General features: G+C 37.9%; 1 protein-coding gene across 4 annotated transcripts; it reads right to left on the bottom strand.

Annotated features, from left to right (window-relative positions):
- Positions 1 to 488: 488 nt before the first annotated feature.
- On the bottom strand, positions 489 to 24245 carry LOC143851020 (26S proteasome non-ATPase regulatory subunit 12 homolog A-like). 4 transcript variants are annotated; one of them, XR_013236169.1, is made up of 13 exons: positions 16334 to 16543; positions 15450 to 15638; positions 13974 to 14081; positions 13755 to 13859; positions 13552 to 13608; positions 13262 to 13458; positions 8081 to 8180; positions 7895 to 8007; positions 7601 to 7754; positions 7427 to 7504; positions 1265 to 1500; positions 1136 to 1174; positions 489 to 965 (listed from the first exon to the last, which is right to left on the bottom strand). XR_013236169.1 is itself a non-coding variant. In XM_077360341.1 (12 exons), the coding sequence occupies exons 1-11, from the start codon at positions 24112 to 24114 to the stop codon at positions 1282 to 1284; spliced, it is 1329 nt and encodes a 442-aa protein (XP_077216456.1). In that variant the 5' UTR covers positions 24115 to 24245; the 3' UTR covers positions 967 to 1174; positions 1265 to 1281. The 4 variants fall into 4 exon arrangements, 3 of the variants coding, with proteins under 3 accessions (XP_077216456.1, XP_077216457.1, XP_077216455.1); XM_077360341.1 differs by lacking the exons at positions 489 to 965; positions 16334 to 16543 and adding an exon at positions 24106 to 24245 and having other exon boundaries at positions 967 to 1174; XM_077360342.1 differs by lacking the exons at positions 489 to 965; positions 16334 to 16543 and adding an exon at positions 22036 to 22163 and having other exon boundaries at positions 967 to 1174.
- Positions 24246 to 25953: the final 1708 nt, after the last annotated feature.

Below are 25953 nucleotides of genomic sequence, written 5' to 3' on the forward strand. Positions count from 1 at the left end.
ATGCATTTAATCAGAATCAACAAAAACGCAAGGCTCTTGTTCTTCCAGTGTCTTGTCCTCCCTCCTATAAAGAGAGCAACTTTGCCTTTTCTCTTCATGAATCATGAGAGGATTAAGCCAACTGGTAATGAGAAATTCATAGTACAAGTTCTTTGGAGAATAGATTTGATAAAAGCAAAGAGAAAACATCGGGTGTCCAAGCCATACATTTCCAAGGAAAACTACTAGCAGCAAAAGAGGCGCTCGTTTGGTGACCCAAACTGTTCTTCTCCTGAGCCCTACAACGTAAGAGAGACACAAACCAAACATTCTCCTACATAGGACAATTGTAACTAGGGTTACAATTTGGGTCCGGTAAAACCCAACCCGCATCAACCTGACCCGAAAAAAAGTGGGCTAGCTTCTAGGAGAATGGATCTTGGGCTGGGTCGGTTTTAGATTAAAAAACCTGAATGATTCTCGGGTTGGGTCGGATTCAAAAGCCGGAATGATTCTCCACTCTCTAAATATTCAATTTACAGTCTACAAAATGAAATGTAAGTTTGTAACAACCATACAACAGACAAGATTATTGAGAAATGGTCCATACACAGTTGGGCCAACAAATAAATAGTGGAAAATGATATATTCACCCCCTTCACTGGGAGACGGGGGGACCCCCCTGTAGTGTAAAAGTAGTAGTGATAAATGTTGTGCAAGGGGTGGCCAGGAGGAAGAAAAGGGGCTGAATTTATCACTTCCCATAAATAATTTGGACCATAGGATAAGTGGTCTCATCGGTACTTTACTGTCATTTACTTGCATTCGAAAAATAGGGCCAGACAACATATAATTCCTCTCAAACATAGAGACATGCATTCAAAGAGTAACACTTACCAAACATTTTATCACAAAGTAAAGGGGGTTTTGATGCAACAGAGCTTAGAAACAACCCATAACTGAACGATAAAATCACTAGAAGAAACCTGAAAGAAAATTGATCCATGATAATACATTCCAAATTCATTAATTCAGTGGAAAGACCCTGTGTGCAAGTATACAAATGTTCTTAGGTTCATCCTAAGAGACATTTAAGGGTTCTGTTTATAATGAGAAGAAAAACAAACAATATGGAAAACTGATAAAGTCTGCTGACCCGGAACAAAATAGAAAATATCATTTTACTGGAATTCGCCTGCAGAATGAAGAATTAAAGCACGATGATTTCAGTAGTCTTATTTCCTATCAAGAAACTGATGTAGATCATATGTAGGATGAGTTCTACCTTAGTGAAATCAGCTACTATAGTTTGAGAGCAGACTTGTGAACCATGGTCTCCTTGTGTATTTGGTGGCAGCTCTTCTCAACAACATCAAGCAGTTTCTCTAAGTTGGTTGCCCATGAGTTGAGGACGTCATTGCTGTCCTTGGCTACCTGAAAGCACACTATTCCCATTGGCCTGTCGATCTTTGCTACCAGGGATTTTGAGACAACCATATCCGAGAGGTGTTTCTCTGCTTCCTGAAATAAAGGCAGAGATGCTCAAAACAAATCAATTTTTTTGGGATTATTTCGCAAGATAGAAATGGATTGCATTTAAACTATATGGTTTTGTTTCAGAAACCACTGTCAACCACTTTGAACAAAAAACAATACATGCTGATTCCTGAATTGTATAAACAATGCCAAAGGAAACCTCCAACCATAGAACACATTAGATTTTGACAACATCATAACCTCCATTAAAAGAAACCAATCATGAAATACGTAAGATCTTTACAAAATAAAACTTGAATTGAAGGTCCCTTACTAATAAAACTTGAGTTGCGGTGATGCAAATGAATTTTTTGCATATGTAATCAAACAACGGAAAAGCAGGAAATTATGGAATAGTTTTTCTTTTCCAAACTTTTTCAAAAAATAATGTGATCCAAACAGGGCCTAATAGATTTTTAGTTGAACTTGAAGGATTTATAGAAACAAAACGACTTGTTACTGGTCACATAGTTCACATGCATAGTAATTGATGGACCCCACCAAAAGTAACTATTTAATAACAATGTTCCTATAAATAAAATTGATGGACCATCCTTAACTGGAATTAAGTTATCGACTAGGATGGTGGGGCCAATCATGTCTTTTAAGGTGTTTCTTTTATTTATTGATACGGTTTAGAATGAGTGTTTAACAAGTCTAAGTTAAAGAGAGCAAATTAGGAAATTTGAGATTGTCACTTAAATCAATTAATTACGTAAGCTATAAAAGAGGGCCCAGCTTACTAACCATGCAACACTAACCATGCAACTATACACAGGGCCTTAATTTAGTCCAAGTTACAAGAGGTTTTATTTATTTTGGTGTTAGAAGTGGGAATAACGTTCTAATTGCCCACAACCACTTGGTCAATGAGCTTACTTTTGCCTATATATATGTAAGGCCTTTGGACTCCCTAACGAAGGGCCGTCACTCAACGGATAAAAGTTACTCTACGGATAACAGGCTGATCTTCCCCAAGAGTTCACATCGACGGGAAAGTCTGGCACCTCGATGTCGGCTCTTCGCCACCTGGGGCTGTAGTACGAATAGTTGAAGTGGATTCTCCGAAGAGAAGATGGATTATGGGAGTGTGTCCTCCCTTACTCTCGCACGCTCGGACGCATGCTAGCAGGGAGGGGCTTGAAGAAATTGCAGCCCTTACAATTCCCTGACAGCTTAGGTAGGATTCTTAGGAAACCCTAGAGTGATTCGAGGCCCTCTTCTTTAGTGTACTTATTTTAATTGAGTTCTTTATTTCCTAACCCTTAACCAGCGTGTTCTGCTCAAGAAGCAATCTCCTACACCCGTGCTACCCAGCCGACCAATTCCTTACTCCACCAATCTTTTTTTTGGAAAGAAGGTGACCTTATGCCACCTATCTCCCATCCTACTATATACAACCGAAAGCCCAGTTCTACATCCTTCTCTTGAAACTATTCTGGATCTGTTCACAAATACAAGATAAATTTTTAATTTGTCTTTTCTCATTCCTGAACACCTAGCATAGTCCTTGAGCTCTCTACCAACAGCCATAACCCAAAAAATCCCTATTCTCAAACACCCAATAGTCCCTTAACATTCAGCCTGCAGAAAGGAAAAAGAATTTCACGTTCTTCCTTTCGGGAAGGGAGGATTACGGAAACACATACATCAGTCTCCTTGATCTGCCAGTCCTACACCAGGCCTGCAGACACTATTTATGTACCATCGTATATAAAACCCCAATCAAATTGCCAAGGTCTACCTAGCAAACTGTGACATACATCCATGGGTGCTATATCGCACCACACACTATTTTTGTATTTGTTTCCTACAGAAAATAAAACCAAGCATAATTGAGACTCTTACCTCATTAGATTTATTCAACCATGCTAATTTGTACGGTTGTGTAATTCTATCTTTAAATTGAGCTTCTTCACTGCCTATTGAGAAATCACATTCTCACTCTTCCTGAATCTTAATAAGCTTGGCTCTGTGTCCTTCAATAGAATACAAGGTAGACAATATGTTATGTTTCAACCAATATTCTTCCTCGTTCTTAGGAGTATAGAAAAGTCTTCTACTAATTAAGCAAGGGTCATGCGAGTCTTCATAAAGAACTATTACCATCCTTTTCTGACACACCTCTAATATCTTTATCATGTTCCTTCCTCGTGGACTTATTCTCCCGTATCTTCTCCTATTTCTTCTTGTGTTAGGAGTTACTGTCGAACCTGAGAATATTCAGATGATATGTGTACCATCTTTCTACATCGAAAACACTTTGCATTGGCTCTATTAGGAACTGTTTTGGACAAAGTCGCTTATGGAGCCATGGAAGTACTAGTGTATGGTTTCAAGGGCCGAAAAATATCTTGATGTGGACTATGTTGGTGCCCACTTGTGAGAAATTCGGCCGACTGCTGCCTGTAAACAAAAGAGGTATAAATGGTAACCCCTTTTTGAATTTCTTTAATAGCTTGGGCTTGAAGGTCTGGCCTATAATATCGAAGTTGTTGTGCCTAAGGACAGCATGAGTGAGATGTTGATAATCTTGAGTATTGGCAGCCAAGGTTTTAAATTTCAGTTTCGGTTTTTGGTTGCCACGGAAATGTTTTGGTTTTCATTGGAAATTTCGGTGGAAATCTTGTAAAATCGTAACATATAGAAACATATGCAAATGATAATTCAGTATATATTACATATATATGGGGCGTGGTTCGTAAGCTTGAGCTCACTGTGAGCTATAGAGTTCACAAACCACTTCTCCCATAGTTGTTTGACTCATCCAACCCATTCATTTTATAGGACCTCACATAGATAGGATGTTCCTAAGAAACCACCTCCATACCATAACCCTAACCATTGGATCTATATAAGCCCATTTTCTAACCATCCATTTTAAACCTCCACTTTTGGAGGGGTTAGGATGATCCAATGGACCTGATTTTTGGTACACACCCTATCTATGATGGGGCCTTGCAAATGAATGGTTCGGATCATCACAAAAAATGTGGGACCCATGTGTTTGAGCACTCTAGCTCATATATGCTCTAGCTCACGAACCGTTTTCCCATATATATAACCATTCATTTGCAAGGCCTCATCATAGATAGGGTGTGTACCAAAAATCAGGTCCATTGGATCATCCTAACCCCTCCAAAAGTGGAGGTTTAAAATGGATGGTTAGAAAATGGGCTTCTATAGATCCAATGGTTAGGGTTATGGTATGGAGGTGGTTTCTTAGGAACATCCTATCTATGTGAGGTCCTATAAAATGAATGGGTTGGATGAGTCAAACAACTATGGGAGAAGTGGTTTGTGAACTCTAGCTCACGGTGAGCTCAAGCTCACGAACCACGCCCCCTATATATATACATAATACATATATTACATTTCGCATGCAATTCATATAGGGCTACTGATATTTGCAGTTTTGCACTACCATGTTTGATAATAAGACAAACACAACTAGTCTTTTCCTTTTAATAGGCTGTTGAAAACTTTTTGTGAATTGTAATAGCATTTGACAGCTAGTTTAATAGTAAAAGACAAGGTGAGTTTGTGTCATTATTAAAATATGGTAGTGAGAATATCAGTAACACTCATCAATATAATTATAGAAATATGTGGCACATACATATATAGTATACCACTAACACACGAGTTTGATTCCAGTATGCATTTCAATTTCAGTATCGGTTTTGATGTTGAGGGAAATGGAGAAATTTCAATCATCTCGTGTCGATGTCTGGAAATTTAAAACCATGTCGACCGCAATCATAGGGAAAAGAGAATTCTTATGAGCTTCCCAAGACTACTTATTTCCACACATGAAAGATCTGCAAGATCAATTAGGAGTTAGAACCTTTCTTCTAATGTTGGAAAGGCCTTCTCCAAGTAAGCCTCTTTGCTTTTAACATACAATGGTTACACATAGATAGTTGGATCCTCTTTCTTTTTTGAGGGGTTTTTGTTTCTTATTGCTCGATAGGATTTTTTTTAGCGAAGGTTTCAAATGAATTCACAAACAAGGGTGGGGCCACATTGTTGGGGTGATCCTAAGCATTCATTTGGAAGGCCCCTTCATGGATAGGGTGTCCGCCAAAAATCATCCCCATTGGATCATCTTAGGGTGTCCATTTGTGGGGTGAAAGAATGGGCAGATTAATGGACAAACAGTATCTGTCTATTTTGACCCCCACAAATGGACACCCTATGATGATCCAATGGGGATGATTTTTGGTACACACCCCATCCATGATGGGGCCTTCCAAATGAATGCTTAGGATCACCCCAACAATGTGGCCCCACCATTGTTTGTGAGCTCTGCTCAGATAAGCATATCTGAGCAGCTGCTCACAACCCATATCCTCGCAGCTGCTCACAACCCATATCCTCATATATATATGAGAAAACGTTTTCTACACACTTGTGTAGATAAGTTATCCACACACTAACTCAAAAATTAAAATACAGTGGGGGCCAAATTGTTTAGGTGATCCAAAACATTCATTTGATGGGCCCTCACATAGATAGGGTGTGCCAAAAAAATCAGCTCCATAGGATCATTCAAACCATTCGAACCGCGGAGGCAAAAAGTGGACAGATTATTGAAGGTTTACACACATCCATTTTACCTCCACAGATTGTAGGGTTGGGATGATCCTATGGATATGATTTTTTAGGCACACCCTATCTATGTGAGGGCCCATCAAATGAATGCTTTGGATCACCCAAACAATGTGGCCCCCAGTGTATTTTAAGCTAGTGTGTAGATAACTTATCTACAGTAGTCTCTCTCTCTCTCTCTCTCTCTCTCTCTCTCTCTCTCTCTCTCATATAAAAAAAATGGATGTTTATGGTAAACTCACAGGCATGAATGTAGCAAACAAATACATCAGGGCCCATATGAGGGAGTGATTTAAACCATTCATTTGTTTGTCCCCGACGTAGATAGGCCATAACCCAAAAAATCTTCTCCATGGGATGATCCAAACCCTTTGATTTGTAGAGGTTTCTACATCATACCATCCATTTGAAACCTCCACAAATCGGAGATTAGGATCATCTTATGGAGAAGGTTTTTTGGGCACGGTCTATCTACACAAAGACCCAACAAATGAATGGCTAGATAACCCAAGAATGTGGGCAACACCAATGTTACCTGGAGCGATGTTTGTTCTGGTGCGTGGTATGGAAATGGGTACAGGATATGATGGTAGCCAGGTACATGGTACGATGAGGGTAGGCTTAGTTGGTTCACTATTTGGGGTCGCAAGTCGATTTAAAGCACTTGTGTGTGTCGAATGAAGTGAACTTTATATCAACTGAACTTTACGAGGAAAGAATACAAAATCATAATCAATCGACAAGTTTGGTGAGATTGAAGATGGGAAACACAAAATTTGAAGCATGATATCGTGTGTAAATTGTAAATTGTAATCTACATATCTAGAGACCATTTCATGAGAGTAGATTGTAGAACATTTCATGCGAGTAGATGATTTAATAACAAATCTATTGAGAAACTAATGCACATATGAATTTGTTGAGGCAGAAACTAATGTACATATGAATTTGTTGAGGCAGAAGTAAGTACTACATGAAAAGAAAATGGTTAACTAATGTTTGCCAGGCTATGCTATAACCAAACTAATCCAAATTCATATTACAAGATAATTCACTGAAAAATCGCCCACTCAAGCCTCTATAGAATGTAATATGGAATTGCATCCATAGTTGGAATACAAATGATGGGGATCTATGGTACAACTTGTGGGACAAATCCTAAGTGGAACATTTATATGGTAGAATGAATAAAGGTGAAAGATGAGGATAGAACATAATGCATGATGCACATGACCAAAGTACTAAAAAGGTATTATTTGCTTTAAAAGAAAAGTCATCCAACAAAGCAAAGGTATCAAACCTGCAAACTGAGGCACAACAACTCTGCAACTCTCTTCAAAGTAATCCTTGAATAATATTTCGAGACAACCAAGATGTTCTGAAAACATATATTTTAAAAATGGATGTAGTATCAGAAAACCACAAGGGGAAAAAACAACCTGAACAAATAGACTTATTTGCAAGGGATAATTACATGTTCAATAATTCTTTCTCTAAAATCTTCAGCCGCTTTATCAACTAAGGAGCCTCCAAGCATGTTCTTCTCGTTCTCAAATTCCTCCCTATATGTTTCCCAAAGAGTCGTCCACTGGATTACCTCCATTGTGACTAGCTGTTTTAATAACAAACTGATTGCGCAGCCATTCAACAGAGAATGAACATAAGCAGACATCAAAAGATATATAAGACGGATGACATCTGGACAATTTCAGAAAATAAAAGCACGAATGACTTATGAGAAAGGCAACTAGACCCACAAAAGACCTACCGAAAATTTGAAATTTCTGTGAGATTTTTATCTTCCACAGTAGAGTTCAGAAGACTTGACTGCATTGGATCGTGTGGCGATAACACCAAGTACCAGCAAATTTTCCTCAAGACCTACATGATAAGAATCTAATCAGAAGAACTTCAAAAGGATTTGATAAAGCAGAAAAAGGTAACTTGTGATTACCGGAATCCACTGAGATGGATCGTCTTTCACAGATGGAATCTCATAGATAGACTTGTAGCTACGGCAAATTTCTAGGTAATCATTGTTATGTGAATGATATCTACATCAGAAAAACACATCCAGGTTAAGCGCTTCCCCATTCCTTATGTGACCGCAAAATAGACAACCAATAAGCCAGATAGCTATTTACTTTAAATTTCAATTAAAAAGCCAACATGATTTTATATACATTTAGGCCTGTTCGTTTGAGATTAAGCCAACCAATTGTGAGCCCCAAACCTATTAATGGTCTCAAAATTAAACGTAATTCTGAGTCCAATAATCAGTTTAGGGCTTACAATCAGTTGCCACAATCTCAAACAAACACGGACTTAGGCTACTGTTTGGATAGTATGATATATCTAGGGAAATAAATAAAAGCAATTCAAAAAAAGAAAAGAAAAAACAGAACAAATTTCAACTAAGCCATCCCCCTCCCCCCCAAAAAAAAAAATCCAAAAATAAATTTCAACTTCTGGCTCAGGAAGAATAGAGAATTTGAGATATCCTTCATCGAACTCGATAAATAACCTTGCAGATTACTATCCAGAGGTAAGCCCATCAATACTTCATGAAGGTACAGTCTCTATCGGAATTACATAACAGCCATCAAGAACAGAGAATTTATTCCATCATTACAATCTGTTCTTAAAAGAAGATTAATAGCACACGGGACTAACATCGGCACAACCATGTTTTGATAATGGGACGAATCACGTTGTTTTACACTTATTTAAGCAGCTGTCAAAAGCTATTACAATTCCCAAAAAGTTCTCACCAGCCAATTAGAGAGTATAAAGCAAGGCGATATGTCCCATTATGAAACATTGTCGTGCAGACACGAGTGCCCATAGCATAAACAAAAAATACACATGAATCTCCCAGTTGAACTCCAAGCTGAAAAGCCAGAAAGTAGGTCCAGAAGGTCAACATGAAAGAAAATTAACCACACAATATAAGATGCCATCTTGACACCCTACAGAATGAGCAACAAAAACCACTTGATACTTTGCATAAAATGCAATTTATGGACACATAGATTGAGCATTTTATGAACTTATAAAACAGAAGACACATAGATTGAGCAATTTATGGACACAGATTGAGCATTTTATGGACCAGTCCCACATATCAATCTAGGTCTGCCCTGGGAGAGGGAAGGCCTAGGAAGAGGGCACAAGATCCGGTAGTAGAGCGGGTGGAGAAGAGACTAGACACACGGAAACGGAACCTGGTGTCCTTTGGTGGAAGAATTACTCTAATAAAAGTAGTGTAAGCAAATATACCAATCTACCAGCTATCGATCTTTAAATGTCCTACGAGTGTGGTAAAAGAATTGAGCAAATCCAGAGATTACTGTGTGTGTGTGTGTGTGTGTGTGTGTGTCTGTGTGTTGGGTTGTGGTGTTGGGGATCAAAAGAAAAAGACAAAATGCATCTAGTGAGCTGGTGTGGGACCCTCGAGGCGGCCGCGGGGACGGGGCCCCCGCTCCTCGATCTCCACGCGAATTGGAGAGCTCTGCAGTGACTCTCTCGAGTAGTGCCCTCACAGCATGAGTTAGGGCTTGTGCGATACCTCTTGATTCGGAGTAAGAACTCGAAACCAAGACGTACCTAAATATAAAGAAGAGTAGTCATCCAGGGATCAGGGCCCTGGAACCAATAATATACTCTGTGCAGGTCCATGCCCGGTTACGAGTGGGGAAGGTGTTAGGCACCCCACTCGCCCGAGCGAACTCGGTCTCTTATGCCATTTTTTATTATTTTAGAAAAATTTTGGGAGAAAATCGTATAATGGAAACTTATATCCCCGAGAATAAGACGACCTATCTAAGCATGCATGTCCCGGGGATGGGTAATAACATCCACAAAAGAAAGGAAAAACATTCCAACATGTAAGAAGATTGGCTAATGTAGAAGTCGACAGGTTTGCTAGTGAAGGTGCAGCCAGATGGCACCTTGAGTTTTTTTATTCCCCCCAGAAGGGCCATATTGTATTGATCTCGCTTAAGGCATTTAGGTCATGTTCGGACCATCTCAGTCACAAAGTCATCTCTCCTCTTCATTTTTTTTTTTTTTTTTAAAAAAAATTTTCACGGAAAGTGTCAAAAAAAGCAATACCTTAGATCTCTCCTCTTCATTTTAATTCGTAGGATGTAGTATAAAGGAGGGAGGGGGGGAGCATTCAAAATGGAGGATCTTTGGTTTTTTCTTCTCTTTAGAAGAGAAGTTGCTAGAAGATAAGGAGATTGCATTTCTCAGGGAGAACAAAGACATCTAGTTCCTGGATTAGTGAGATCAAGAAATCCTAGAGGCAAGCGGGTTGAAATTATCATTATTCATACAATAAATGATTATTTTAATTTCAAACTAAGAAACCAACTAACTTTCCTTCGGATTCCTTAAACTAGATTACATATCACACCTATCAAACCAAGATTTCAATACGGACATGGCCTTGTAGGCCATAAACGAACTCAAGAAGAGAATGATTGGTCTTCAACCTGCAGGGTTCCAACCAATCTTGCAACGGAAGAAAGCTGCCTCGAAACTTCCTTTAAGACCCAAGAAACAACTGATCAAGAACTCAAGGAACTTAGTAAGCGTATCCCTTTATTAATTGTTAGTCCCTGTTTGTTTTGGATTTTGAGAACCGATTCTGAGTCAAAAACTGATTATTGGTGACTCACTATTGGTTCTCAAAATCCAAAACAATCCGGCTTGAGTTGAGGTGGTCAACTATTGGTACCATATCAAATCGGGTCAACCCGACCCAACCCAACCCGAATTGGAAATCGGGTTGGATCGGGTTGAGGAAATTGCAAATCGGGTTGGGTCGGGTTGAACTCAGCCGGGTTGGAAATCGGGTTGGGTTGGAAAAATGGGTTCCTCGAGTTGGGTCAGGTTGGACCCAACCCGACCCGAGTTGCACCCCTACTCAACGGCATCAGATGGTAGAAGGGAAGTCACATTTACCCATGGAGATTTGCTCCCTTGATAGACGAGATTTAAGAGTGGGTAGAATAATCTTCTATCTCCTTCCAAGATGTTAGAAGATTGGCTAATGTAGAAGCCGACAAGTTTGCTAGGGAAGGTATAGCCAGATGGCACCTTGAGTTTTTTTATCCCCCCACGCGCAGAACGCCCATATTGTAGTGATCTTGCTTGAGGCATTTAGGCCGTGTTCGAACCATCTCAATCACAAGGTCATCTCGCCTCTTCATTTTAATACGTTGGGAGTAGTATAAAAGGAGGAACATTCAAAATGGTGGATCTTGGGTTTTTCATTCTCTTTAAAAGAGACGTTGCTAGAAGATAAGGTGATTGCATCTCTTGGGGAGAGCAAAGACGTCTAGTTCCTAGATTAGAGAGATCAAGAAATCCTTGAGGCAAGCAGGGTGTAACTATAATTATTCATACAATAAATGATTATTTTAATTTCAAACTAAGAAAACAACTGACCTTCCTTCGGATTCCTCAAACTAGATTACATATCACACCTATCAAACCAAAATTTCAATACGGACATGTCCTTTTAGGCCATCAACGAACAGAAGAAGAGAATGATTGGTCTTCAACCTGCAGGGTTCCAACCAGCAGGGTTCCAACCAATCCTGCAACTGAAGAAACCTTCCTCGAAACTTCCTTTAACACCCGAGACACAACCGATCAAGAACTCAAGGAACTTAGTGAGCTTATCCATATATCGTAAAGAAAAAAGATTGGAACTTGAAGGCTACTCTTCCATACTCTACTAATCCTTTCTTTTTTTGAGTCAAGGCATGGTTTGCAAACATAGGCAAGTTTGAGTCACCATGCTTGACTTGAAAAATGATGGCTAGGGTTGATTCTTCACCAAGATTCTCTCCAACGAAAAGTTTAGTTTAACTTGATCAAAATGCATGATATGGCACACTACAAGGATAAAAATCTTGACAGTGGGTTTGTATATGCATCATTTCTAAAATGTATCATCTCTACTAGTGATAGACTGATTGATAGATTCTAGGAGTAGTTAATGGAACCCGTTGTCCCCTTTTTCCTGAAACCAACTTTGAGAGATTTGAAATCAGATCCAAACAATCTTGAATTCTTTGCATAGGACCTCCACATGCTAGATCCCTTCATTTCTTATAGTTCTTTTCCCCCTTCTTCAAAGATCAACTTGAGCAATTTGAGACAGACCATCTTGAGTTCTTCGCATGAGATCCCAAGAAACTAAAGTCTTCTTCCCTTCCTTCTCCCAAAACCAAAATCAACAAACCTCCAAGACAAGACACAGAAACCCCAGCAAAGTACCACAGCAATCTGTACTTCCCCTTGAGTGGGCTCAAACCCATAAGCAAAAACAGGCTTTCTGATTCTCCCTTATTAGTTTATATGGGTCACCACCGAATCCCATTCGATGGGACACTAATCATGGCATTGAACCTTTGCACCCCAGTAACAAAATTGGAACATCACAAATAAGTAAAACCATTGAAGCATTCAATAACTTGTAGCCTTGAATATCTGTTCTCATAAATTTAGTTTGAATGTCTCAACTATCTTCCCAAGGTCTGAACGTGGCATTTATGTATCCACTGCTATCTCCATACCATATTAAGTGGTTTTCTTCAAGGACAAGCTAACGTCTCCAATGGAACTGCTAACAAGGTCCCAAGAAGCTTACACATGTAATAATGATGACTCAAAATTAACTTGAGTCAACTCTAATGGCTAACAATTAGATGTACAAAGACACATGGACCAGCAGTGCATAATTAATAAAATGCACACTCACAACAGTAGCAAAGTTATTCAGTTGGAGACTAGCATCAATGGCATGATTGCATAGCACACAGATGGGCCAAAATTACAAGTGGATTTTCAATGCAAACAAGACAGCAATATGTGCTCATACTTGAGTTTAGAACAATGACCAAGGATCCAATCAAAATGGATACAAAGTTATTATTATATAAAAGAATGAAAAGAAAAAAGAGGAACAAGAAGAGCAATCAGATATCAATCATTTTCTTTTATTTATTATGGTAGCCGATTTCATTGAAAAAAAGGCCAAGATGGTCAAATACAAAGGAGAAAAAAAAAAGAGGACAAAGAATAGATAAAAACTATAGAAACTCAAGGAGGATCGTCATACCGAATCATTAATTCATAATAGATTCGTTTCAACTCTAACAGTGAAGGAATATCTACAGGAGCCTCTTCTACAACATTATCACCTTCCTTCGGCTTTTTCTTCTCTTTTGAAGTATCTGCATCGAATGCGCGAGGACTAATTTTCCTTGAGAGGATCTGTGCACGCACATAATCTTGGCGATCCAAGCACAAACGAACCTGAAGGTTTTAAATTTCAATAGATCAATTGGGACATATACTAGCATTAGCACATGTTAGAAATGAGTATCATCTACAGAGGAAATGTCATACTTGTTCAAGGATAAATGCAATCTTTTCTGTTTTCGCCATTGCTCCAAATGTTTCAACCTGTAATAAAATGTCATCAATACAGAACAGTGCCACACAAAAACGGACTGTAGAAAACCGACCAAGAGAACATTACCAGGTCGTCCAATTTATACTTTGTTGCTGAAAAATTATGAGGAGATATTATGGCTCTAGATCAAACTTACCGCAATTTCTTGCATCAAATCAGCAGCCTCAGCAATAAGTCCCTGTTCTTCCTTAATCTTTGCAAGTTTCTTGATCAAACGTGCCCTTTCTATTTCAACATATATCTAAGGGGCAATGCAGATAAATGAAATAAGCAATCTAAAAATGAAAAAGAGTCGATTCTCCAAAAAAGGAAAAGCTAGAACATAGCCATCTTGCAGAACATCAAAATGGTGCACCTTCCCAGCAGAGACACTGTTCAGTGTTTTGATTAGATCTATGCGTGTTTCAATATCCGGTGTCTCATCAATGTACTGCATGGCTTGCTGGACCATTGCAGTTACTGCCTGCATGTCAACAAATTAGACTATCAACAACATAAGGAAAGACATGCCACCTAAAAGATCATACCTAATAAAAATGTCCAATATAAAAACATCAACGATTAAAAAAATTAAATTTTCAAACAAAACTATGTATCTCTTTCAAATAATTCCATCGGATCAAAAAGACCATATGGAGAAGCCATACAGGAGTTGGGAAGCACAGCTACTTAAGCACATTAAAAAAACACCATAAACAGCCAACACTGATACATTACAACGGCACAAAAAGGAAAGTGTGCCACTTCACTCACCATAAATAGCCAATGGACCACATGAACCAAAATAAATATCCATTTCTTTGGCCCAATCAAGATCAGAGTCGCTCGCTATCAAATGCACTTCTTCAAGAAGAATCAGTTTCAGTTTTATTAGAAATGGACTCAAGCTACAATTTATGCATACAACCAATGGAATGTTTTCCAGAATCCCTCTATTGGAGGCTTTATCTCACCCTCCTGTTGCTATTTCCAAGTTCTTTGCCAACTATGACCCCGAAATCTTTTCATTTGTTTTGGGTACTACCAAGCCTAGCTTAGCATTAGCAGATCACAATAAAGCAGAGCACCCAACTATGGTATCAGACTAGCAGCATAAGGGAACATAAATCTGACCCAAGGTTATGTCTTCCATATGCCTGGACCTACATTCTTTCAAGCTCTTCAATTCTTTGTATGTCCAAACCCTTTACTTTTTGAATAATTTACTGAATTTTTTTAAGTCTTAGCTGAGGTAAATTCTTCCAATTGCCTTTAAAACCCTCTAAGTGTGTTATTTCCAATATAGGGTTCCCCCTTCCATGTCTAGCCATCACATATTTATAATAAAGAAAACTAAAATCCTATCAACTCATCTACCACTAGAACTAGGAGACCAAATCCTGCTAAGGAAACAAAATCCAACTAAACTTAGAAAGCTCCCTACCAAAGGAAACATACTACTAGAATCCTAGAGGGATTAGAAACCTTTACTGGTCCCCTACATCAATCAATAACGAGATCCATAATTAAAAAACCAACAGTATTTACAGTATTCGGAGATCATTAACATCATCAACTACAGAGGCCCACTAAAGTTATTCCAGATAGACAACGGCAAAAGAAACAGAAACTAGGACAAATAAACATGGAGCACTTTTGCACCTTGAGTGTTTTTTCTCTAATGATAAGCCTCATTATGTAATGGATAGGAGTTGATACACATTCATTTCATGGGTTGAATTATATTTAAAACTCAAAACACATTCAAGTATGTACACCGCTAAAGCTCCAAGTGAGAACGCAAACATCCACAGACGACAATCCTAATCTCTCTAAGAAATAATTCAAGTACCTGCTTAAGCTGGCCCCTTCTCTTCGACAAAAGAATGATTTGATCATTGAGCGTCTTCCATGCACGAGCCTCATAGCAAAGCTGAATTACAGCAGTAACGGCCTTCTTGGTTCCGGCAACATCACCAGCAAGCCTCATTTGCTTTTCCTGATTCAAAAGAGATTCAATGGCGGCATCGAGATTCCCTTCCTGCAAATCCCCAATAACATCAAATTAATTCTCCTCTCCTGTGACAGAAATGATAACCATAAAGACTAAGTAGACCCAACATACAACAGCAGACATCATTTTTATTAAACTTGTAAGATTCTAGCTAGGCAGGAAAGACTTATATATGGAGGTGGGTTAGGGAGAAGTGGAGGCTCTTCAATGACATCACAACTTCCATTTTGGGTCATTAACCCAGTGTCATTCTGTAGACAAACATGAAAATCCTTCCACTTCCCTCTATCTCTAAAAAAACCATCATTAAAATTATCCAACCATTTCTCTTAGAAAATCTCAATTATGATTGAGGTCCAAAACCCAAATCGTGTGCGTGCTAGACCTCTAGCAGCACAGATGAGCTTATCATTACCAAGAAAAAAATAGAAACAGAAGAACAAAATAGATCATAGCAAAGGAAAAACAGTGTATACCATAAGATCTACTGAATCATAAACACCAAAAGGTAAAAAAAAAAAAAAAATATAGGGTATGGCATGAGATCTACGGAAACATCGAATCGCATACTAGATCATAACAAAGTTTCTGAATCGGATTAAATCAGGATTACAATGCAAAGGAAAACAACAAAAAATGCAGAAATCTTCTTTTTTTTTTCATTTCAAAAAAAGAAACAGAAAAAGGGGGGAAAAAAGATGAAAGTATACGGGGAGACAAACCTCTACATCTTCGAGGGACCGTCTATTGAAGAGCTTCACTTCGGGCCGAGCTACAACGGCCATGGCTACTACTGCAACAAAAGCTGTAAAGCTCTGAACCTCTACTCCAAAACCCTAATCTGGCAAATCTTATGAAATGATGAGATTTTATGGCTCGGGCTGAGCTTTCAATCTTTACATCTTAATTTATGTCCAGACCGTGCATCACACGGTTGGTCTCACTAGTGCTTCTTATGGTAATACCATGTGGGGCCCGAGATAGATTACTGGGTCCCAACCATCAGAGATAGATTACTGGGTCCCAACCATCACTAATTTGAACCGTCCACTAGAGATGGGGCATTGCTTTGGATCTCCTAGGGACCCTAGTCACCCTAAGCCCTGTTCAAAGACAACTTCAACTAACTTTATTCAATTTTTACTTGGAGTCCTCTAAATTCCTGCTCAATTTCATAGGGATTCACTTGTTTTCCCGCTGCAGGAAAAGAAAAGAAAAGAAAGGAATTTGACGTGGTAAAATGGAAGGAAAGGAAAAGAAACTATGACGGAAAACTTGTTTTCTGGTTGTTCACTTGGCCACAAAAGTGAGGAAAAATACGCAGGAAACCTGTTTTCTCACTGTTCACTTGCCCAGAAAACAAGGTAAAATATGCAGGAAATTGGTAATTATGTTGTTCAGTACAGAAATTAAACAGATTTATGAGAACCCATATTAAATAGCCCAACACGGTTTAGATAAGGCTCAGTAGGCCCAGTCTTCATATAAAATCATATATGTGAGTCAACATACCTCATAAACAAGTGAAAAAAAAGGTCTAAAATGCTACTTTCATAGCTACTAACCCCACACCAATGGCTAACACCAAAAACCAAGGAACCCTATGCCAGGGATCTCCAAGGATGTGGATGTCCTCTTCACGCTTGTCTTCCAAGTGCTCTTCATGGCGCTTTCCACTATACATGTTGACTTAAAGGTGACAGTGTGCCCAACTGTCGAATATACCTACCTATCGTCCCTTGAAAACCACATAAAACTTATCCTTGGTCATTACCTGCCACCACATACCTTGCAGAAGGTTTCATCCCAGCCAAAGCCACTGAGATTAATAATGGAGTTCAGAATCCTGTAGGTTGTCTCCAATGACTTTAACCGATTCTTGAGATGATCTTTTGTCAGGGTCTTGTTCTAGATAGTAGACACTTCCTGCACAACAGCATTGTAAGCGCACTCTTTGAACCCGGCACCAGTCTTCTGCCCCTCAGCTATCTGATTCTTAAGGGATGCCAAGAGAACCCCATCCATGGTTTCATTCCACGAGACATTCCCCTTCTTCTCGTTCGTACCTGCACCTGTTGCCATCTCGCCTGCAAATTTTCGAAAGCCTTCATATAAAAAATATTCAATCATAGTAGTATATATAACCAATATTAATGCAATCATAGAAGTTACATTAACCAATATTAATGCAAACATAGAAATTACATCAACAAATCTCAACAAAGCACACCAAATAAGTATCTATAAAAATAGTACACCATAATGAAAGGAATATACGCTACAGTTCCAGCAAAATACACATCGAAATTGTAAAATCCACATCCAAACACCGGTGCACAACTGTTGCGACCATGTCGTTTCCTAACGACGACGACATGCTTAGAAATCATTCCACATCTGATTCATGATTGCAGTTCGAATGTTACGACCTTCCTTTACATCTTCGGCCTTGGTCATTGGTGGCACTGGAACAGGTCCATCTTCCTCCTCCACTTCCTCTTCAGCTGGAAGCGATGCCAGTTCATCGTCAACAAGCTGAATGTAGGAATCGTCAAGCACCTCCCTCCTAATGTGGTTGTGGACGCAGCAACAGGCCAACACTATGTCGATCTGCTTGGAATATGAGTACATGGGTGTTGAATTTAATATGCTGAATCGCTTCTTCAGGACACCAAAAGTTCTCTCGATTACATTCCTGGCCGAAGAATGCCTTTAATTATACAACTCATCGGGGTTTCTAGGTCTGCGCCCTCTAATTTGATTGAGATGGTAACCAATACCTCAGATTAGAGTTATAAAATGGCACAAGCACGGATACCCAGCATCACCAAGGTAAAACTTTCCTACAATCAAACAAAGGATTATACTTAAATTCTTTAACCCACGAAAACCGCATTGATACAAACAGAATAATAAGCTAACTATTACTGGCAAAATAGGAATCCTATTCGTCTTTGATATAACAGATGCTAACACCCTTGAGTCCGATGCCGACCCCTCTCACCCAGTGAGGACGTACGTAAACTTTAGGTCAAAGTTGCAACAGGGTAACGCATTTTGGGATGGGAAGTGCTTATGACAAATATATCTTTTTTGAATATCTTAAGATACTTTTGCATGAATGTGTGTACCGTCAATTGCACCGATACAATCTTATAATATGGACATTCAGACGTCAACCATCAATGTAAACATAACTGCCTCAATTACTAACAACCTACAGTCGAAATGTGTAGCTATTGTAAATGTACCTTAAAGTAAGGCATACAATTAAGATTATCAAGGATTGCCCGTGGTGTCTCCCTTAATGGACGTAATATGAATATGTCTTGCAGAACGAGAACAGGATCGAGAACCTTATTAAAATACTTTGCAACAGTTGCCCTGACCTTCTTATGCTTGCCCTAACAGTACGATTCCTTTCGTTGTGTGAAATCACACTTAAGAAAATAGCCACATGTTCATCAACAGTGCAGTGAATTGTGTCTTCCAGCAAGCTCATGTTTCTAAAAAGGCCCACGAAGGTGCGGAAGCATCGAACATCCATACGAAGAAGAGCAACACAATGGTCCTCTGTGGGCGTGATATTTCTAACAAAGGTCCTACGGGTTAAGTATCCGCTTTCATAAGGGGCTCTTATAATATTTTGCTCAAGGTATAGTCGAACCCTAAGCATAACTGTAGTCGCCGCAGATATTACTAAAGCTGCAGCTTGAAGGATCAACATGCGCCTATCTGCTGGTTGTCGAGGCATGATGGCAGCCTACCAAATACTAAAAAAATATAACTAAAGATAAGAACCCAACCACCAAAAACACCATAACCACAGTCACAATCATTGAAACAAAACAACCATAATCAATTTTCACCAAAGCACCATACTAACACCACCCACAAGCACCAAAGCACCAAACAACCATCAACCACCAAAGCACCAACAAGCAACCACAACCTCTAAACGACCATCTACCACCAAAGTACCAACAACCACCCACAACCTCCAAACAACCATTACCACCAAAGCACCCACAACAACCCACAAACCTCCAAAGAACCATCAACTACCAAACTACCAACAACCACCCACAACCTCCAAACAACAACCAAATCACCAACAAACATCCACAACCATCAACCACCAAAGCACCAACAACCCATCCACAACCTCCAAACAACCATCAACCACCAAACCACCAACAACCACACATAACCAACCATAAGCAAAACCTCTATGAAACAAACAATGTAACACAACAATTTATGCAGAAAATCTGAAGATCTAACCCATTTTTCCAACACCTCACAGAAGAAATACCCCATTTTTGTAGGAAAACATAAGATCTAACCCATTTATGCAGCAGATCTAACCCATTTTATTTAAGTACTCTATTTTTCCAACAAATCAAAGGCATTCTTTGCACAAAAAAAAAGGATGGGTCTGTTGGAAAAATGGATCTCTTGCAAAGAAGGTTGGATCTGTTGGAAACTCACAGAGCCCAGGAAACTCCATTTTTGCTGCAAATGCGGATTTTCAAAGACTCCATTTTTTCAGAAAAAATGTACCTGAAACAGAGAGAGACCACATTTTTGCTGAAGGAGGCAGTAGATCAAACCCCATTTCTGTCATTCACAAGAACTCGTCCAGTTTTTAAACAGATCCAAGCCATTCTTGCCGGAAAAATGGGTTTTGTAAATCTAAGCCATTTTTTCATGAAAAAGGGGTTTTCAAAATACAGAAAAGAGAGAGTCAGAGAGAGAGGGAGGGAGGGAGAAGCAGATCTCCCATTTTTGCAGAAAAAAATGAAAATATGTGATGGGAGAGAAAGAGAAATAACCCAAGATAGACAGAGAGAGGGAGTACCTGCTGACGGAAACCGGTTTCGAGGGAGGGGATGTTGCCGGAGAGAAGTGTGGCCGGAGAAGAAGCAATCGGAGGAGAGGTTGGCCGGAGGAGACGAATGTAGGTTTGGATTTTTTTTCTCAAAAATGACTTTCAAAAGAGTGGGCTCGACGAATTTTCTAGCGTGGGAAAGGAAATGGATTTTCTTGCTGTTTAGGCGAAAAAGTGAATCTCGTATTTGATGAGAAAGTTGGTTTTCCACGTCAGTATAATTAAATGCCACCTAATATAATATGGTTTCCCGAGAAATCAAGTGAACAATGGGAAAATGCATTTCTCGGGAAAAAAGGGCTACTTTCTTTTCTATTCCTTTCTCGAGAAGGCAAGTGAACAGAGCCTAAAGGATTGCTGAGTTTCTTACTTGAGCTTCTGAAACCTGTGATGGAGGAGATGGTGATAGATCCATGATCGACTGTTGGATTGACGGGGAGAGAAACATAGTCGCCAACATCGTCAACGACGCAACCCTAGATACATTAGTCTGTGATGTTTTACTATAACAAAAAAAGAACAAAAAAAGAGTGAAACTCTAGATGCACAAAAAAAACCTAGAAACTTAGAACAGATAGTCTACAACTAAACATCACAGACTAATATATGTACAAGAAGGAAAATAAGTGAAACCCTAGATGCTAAAAAAAAAAACATAGAAACTCATAATAGCTAGTATGCTACTAAAAATCACAGACTAATTGATCTACAAGAACGAAAAATTGTGAAGTCCTAAATGCTCAAAATAAAAAACCTAAAATCTCAGAATAGCTAGTCTATTACTAAAAATCACAGATTAGTGTATCTATAAGAACGAAAAAGAGCGAAACCATATATGCTAAAAAAAAATCTAGAAACTCAGAATAGATAGTCTACAACTAAACATCACAGACTAATGTATTTGCAAGAAGGAAAAAGAGTGAAACCATAGATGCACAAAAAAAATTCTTAGAAACTGAGAATAGTTAGTATGCAACTAAAAATCACAGACAAATTAATCTACAAAAACAAAAAAAAGTGAAACCCTAGATGCTCAAAACCAAAAAACAGAAACTCAATAGCTAGTCTAGTATTACAAATCACAAACTAATGAATCCACAAGAAGAAAAGAAGTGAAACCCTACATGCTCAAAAAAATAAACTAGAAATTCAGAATAAACTAATGTATCTACAAGAAGAGAAAAAATGAAACCCTAGATGCTAAAAAAAAATCCTAGAAACTCAGAATAGTTAGTCTACTACTAAAAGCCACATACCCATGTATCTAAAAGAACGAAAATGTGTGAAAGCCTAGATGCAAAAAAAAAATCCTTAAACTCAGAGACCTACCATTACGCTAATCGAAAACAACATTACAAGAAAATGAATATCAAATCTAAATTACAAAAGAGAATTTTGGGAGTAATTACTGTAAAAGCACGAACTAATATCAATTCAAAAGGGAACATCACATTCAAATTGAATATTCAAACAAGAAAAGAAAATTCAAGATCTGAAGGAAAAGGAAAAAATAAAGGAAAAAAAAAAACTCACCATTTTTTTCAGACGATTCGTAGCGAAAAAGAAAGGAAAAAAAACCCTAGAGACAAAGAGCGTAGAAGTAAAGAATAAGTTTTTTCTTCCCAGCAGCAAAAAGACAAGTAGAACAGGAGAAATATTTAAATAGCAAACACGAGTATTTCGGTCATTTTGCATGCTCTTATGGTGCGTGAGTTAGTTATTTAGGTAATATTTTCGCTAAAAAGCACGCTAGTATGTGTTGTCCGGAATATGGATCCAAGCTAAATTACGTTTCAATGACTTTTCGATGGACTCTCGTAGCCCTACTAGTCCCAAATTTTACCAATAAATCCCTTATTACCGATATTGGCACTACCATGTTTTTATAAGGGGAATGATATCACCACAACAATGTTTTAATAATTGCACTAGCTTATCTTGTCCTTTATTATTTAAAGAGCTGTCAAAGGTCATTTACACTTCACAAAAGCTCTCACAAGCCAATTAAAAAAGAAGAGATAATATGATTTCGTGCATTTATTAGAGGAAAAAAATGAAGCCCTAGATGCTAAAAAAAACTTAAAAGCTCAGAATAGCTAGTCCACTACTAAAAATCACATAATAATGTATTTACAAGAAGGAAAAATAGTGAAACCCTAGATGCTCAAATAAAAAAATTAGAGACTCAGAATAGCTATTCTACTACTACAAATCACAGACTAGTGTATCTATAAGAACAAAAAAGAGCAAAACCCCAGATGCACGAAAAAACCTAGAAACTCAGAATAGATAATCTACAACTAAACATCACAGACTAATGTATCTACAAGAAGAAAAATGAATGAAACTCTAAATGCTCAAAAAAAAAAAAAAACTCAGAATGGCTAGTATGCTACTAGAAATCTCAGACTAATGTATCTACAAGAACGAAAAAGTATGAAATCCTAATTGCTCAAAATAAAAAACCTAGAAACTCAGAATAGCTAGTCTGCTACTAAAAATCACAGATTAGTGTATCTAAAAGAACGAAAAAGAGTGAAACCCTAGATGCTCGAATAAAAAAATCTACAAACTCAGAATAGATAGTCTACAACTAAACATCACATACTAATGTATCTACAAGAAGAAAAATGAGTGAAATCCTAAATGCTAAAAAAACCCTTCAAACTTAGAATAGCTAGTCTACAACTAAATATAACAGACCAATGTTTCTACAAGAAGTAAAACGAGTGAAACCCTATCTGCTCAAAAAATAAAAATTAGAAATTTATAATAGCTAATATACTACTAAAAATCACAGACTAATGAATCTAGAAGAATGAAAAAGAGTGAAACCGTAGATGCTCAAAACCAAAAAAGAAGAAACTCAGAATAACTAGTCGAGTACTACAAATCACAGACTAATGAATTAACAAGAAGGAAATGAATGAAACCCTACATGCTAAAAAAATAAACTATAAATTCAGAATAGACTAATGTATCTACAATAAGGAAAAAAATGAAACCCTATATGCTAAAAAAAACCTAGAAACTCAGAATAGCTAGTCTACTACTAAAAAACGCAGACTAATGTATCTAAAAGAACGAAAATGTTTAAAACCCTAGATGCTCCAAAAAAAAACCCTAGAAACTAGGGGTGCAACTCGGGTCGGGGTTGGGTTGGGTTGAGGCCAACCCGACCCAACCCGAGGAACCCATTTTCCACCCCAACCCGACGGGGTTCAACCCGATCCAACCCGATTTTTAATTTCCTCAACCCGACCAAATAATTGAAAAAAATAATAATGAATCCACCAAATAGCAACATTAATCAATAAAACGAAGTAGAATTATAAATCATGTAGATCTTTAAAGAAACCCACATCTTACAGAGAAAAATGAACAAAAATGCTTTTTTCAGCACAAAAACCTCAAAGCTCACAAAAAACGAACGAATCCTGCAAATAGAAACATATAATCAATAGAAACTAAGTAGAAATCGTTTATTGGCAGGACATATCCCAAATCCAAAGAAAAAAAAAGAAGAAATCAACTCTAGACCTCACAAAACAAACCCAGAAAAACTAGAGAGATGGAGGCAAAGATGAAGTCTTAAACTCTTACCGAAGCCATGGAGACGAAGATATGCAGGGGGTGAAGGCGTGGGGACGAAGCATCAAAGAGAGACGGAGAATGGAAGAAGAAGAAGGAAAGAGATTTAAGGCTTCTAAACTTTCTATAGTTATTTTTTAAGGATAGAAAAAGCAAAAGAAAAGAAAGGCCGAGCGGTATTTGCTATTTTGCTGGGAAAGAAAGTCTAAATTGTAAAAGACTTACTAACTAATTCTACATATATCGGAATATGGGAATAGTGGAATACTTGTTGGGTTTCGGGTCGGGTCGGGTTCCCCGACACCCCAACTCGACCCAACCTAATTTTCAATTCGGGTTGGATTTTCCCAACCTTAACCCAACCCGAATTGTGAAAACCTTGACCCGACCAAATCCAAATTCGGGTTGAACCCTACCCGAGTTGCACCCCTACTAGAAACTCAGAGATCTACCACTCCGCTAGTCGAAAACAACGTTGCAAGGAAACGAATATCAAATCTAAATTAGAAAAGAGAAATTTGGAAGTAATTACTATTAATGCACTAACTAATATCAATTCAAAACGCCATCACATTCAACTCGAAGTTGAAATAAGAAAAAAGAAATTGTAGATCTAAAGGAAAAGGGAAAAATAAAGAAAAAAAACTCACCATTTTTTTAGACGATTCGTAGAGAAAAAGAGAGGAAGAAAAAAATCCTAAATACAGAGAGCGTAGAAATGAAGAAAGAGTTTTTTTTTTCCCAAGAGGAAAAAGACAAGTAGAATAGGAGAAAATATGTAAATATCTAACAGGGGTATTTCGGTCATTTAGCATGCTCTTATGATGCGCAAGTTAGTTTGTTTCGTTATGTTTTCGCTAAAAAGCGCGCTAGTGTGTGTTGTCCGGAATATGGATCCAAGCTAAACACGTTTCAAGGACTTTTCAATGGACTCTCGTAGCCCTACTTCTCCCAAATTTTACCAATAAATCTCTTATTACCAATATTGGTACTATAATGATTTTATAAGGGGAATGATATTACCACAATAATGTTTTAATAATTGCACTACCTTATCTTGTCTTTTATTATTTAAAGACCTGTCAACGATTATTTACAAGTCACAAAAAGCTCTCAAGCCCATTAAAAAAGAAGAGACAATCTTAGTTTGTGCATTTATTAAAGAAAAAATAATTAAGCCCTAGATGCTCAAAAAAATATAAAAACTTAGAATAGCTAGTCCACTACTAACAATCACAGAATAATGTATCTATAAGAAAGAAAAATAGTGAAACCATAGATGCTCAAATAAAAAAAAAATAGAGGTTAAGAATAGCTAGTCTGCTACTAAAAATCACATACCAGTGTATTTGTAAGAACAAAAAAGAGCAAAACCTTAGATGCACGAAAAAAACCTATAAACTCAGAATAGATAGTCTACAACTAAACATCACAGACTAATTTATTTACAAGAAGGAAAATGAGTGAAACACTAGATGCTAAAAAAAAAAAAAACTCAAAATAGCTAGTATGCTACTGAAAATCACAGACTAATGGATCTACAAGAATGAAAAAGTGTGAAACCCTAGATGTTCAAAATAAAAAATCTAAAAACTCAGAATAGCTAGTCTGCTACTAAAAATCACAGACTAATGTATCTATAAGAACGAAAAAGAGTAAAACCCTAGATGCTCGAATAAAAAAACCTAGAAATTTATAATTTATAGTCTACAACTAAACATCACATACTAATGTATCTACAAGAAGGAAAACGAGCGAAACTCTAGATGCTAAAAAAATCTAGAAACTCAAAATAGCTAGTCTACAACTAAACATTACAGACTAATGTTTCTACAAGAAGTAAAACGAGTGAAACTCTAG

This window comes from Tasmannia lanceolata, unplaced genomic scaffold (genome assembly GCF_043159265.1).
Source record: "Tasmannia lanceolata isolate RefF3 unplaced genomic scaffold, GAP_Taslan_0.1 ptg000018l, whole genome shotgun sequence".
NCBI classification, from domain to species: Eukaryota; Viridiplantae; Streptophyta; class Magnoliopsida; order Canellales; family Winteraceae; genus Tasmannia; species Tasmannia lanceolata.

Coding starts and splice junctions, on each gene's coding strand:
- LOC143851020 (XM_077360340.1), bottom strand. CDS start 16,396: ATGGCCGTTGTAGCTCGGCCCGAAGTGAAGCTCTTCAATAGACGGTCC. Junction 15,639..16,333: donor GGTCCCTCGAAGATGTAGAG/GTTTGTCTCCCC, acceptor GGGGATTTGCAG/GAAGGGAATCTCGATGCCGC. Junction 7,505..7,600: donor GAGAAAGAATTATTGAACAT/GTAATTATCCCT, acceptor ATATGTTTTCAG/AACATCTTGGTTGTCTCGAA.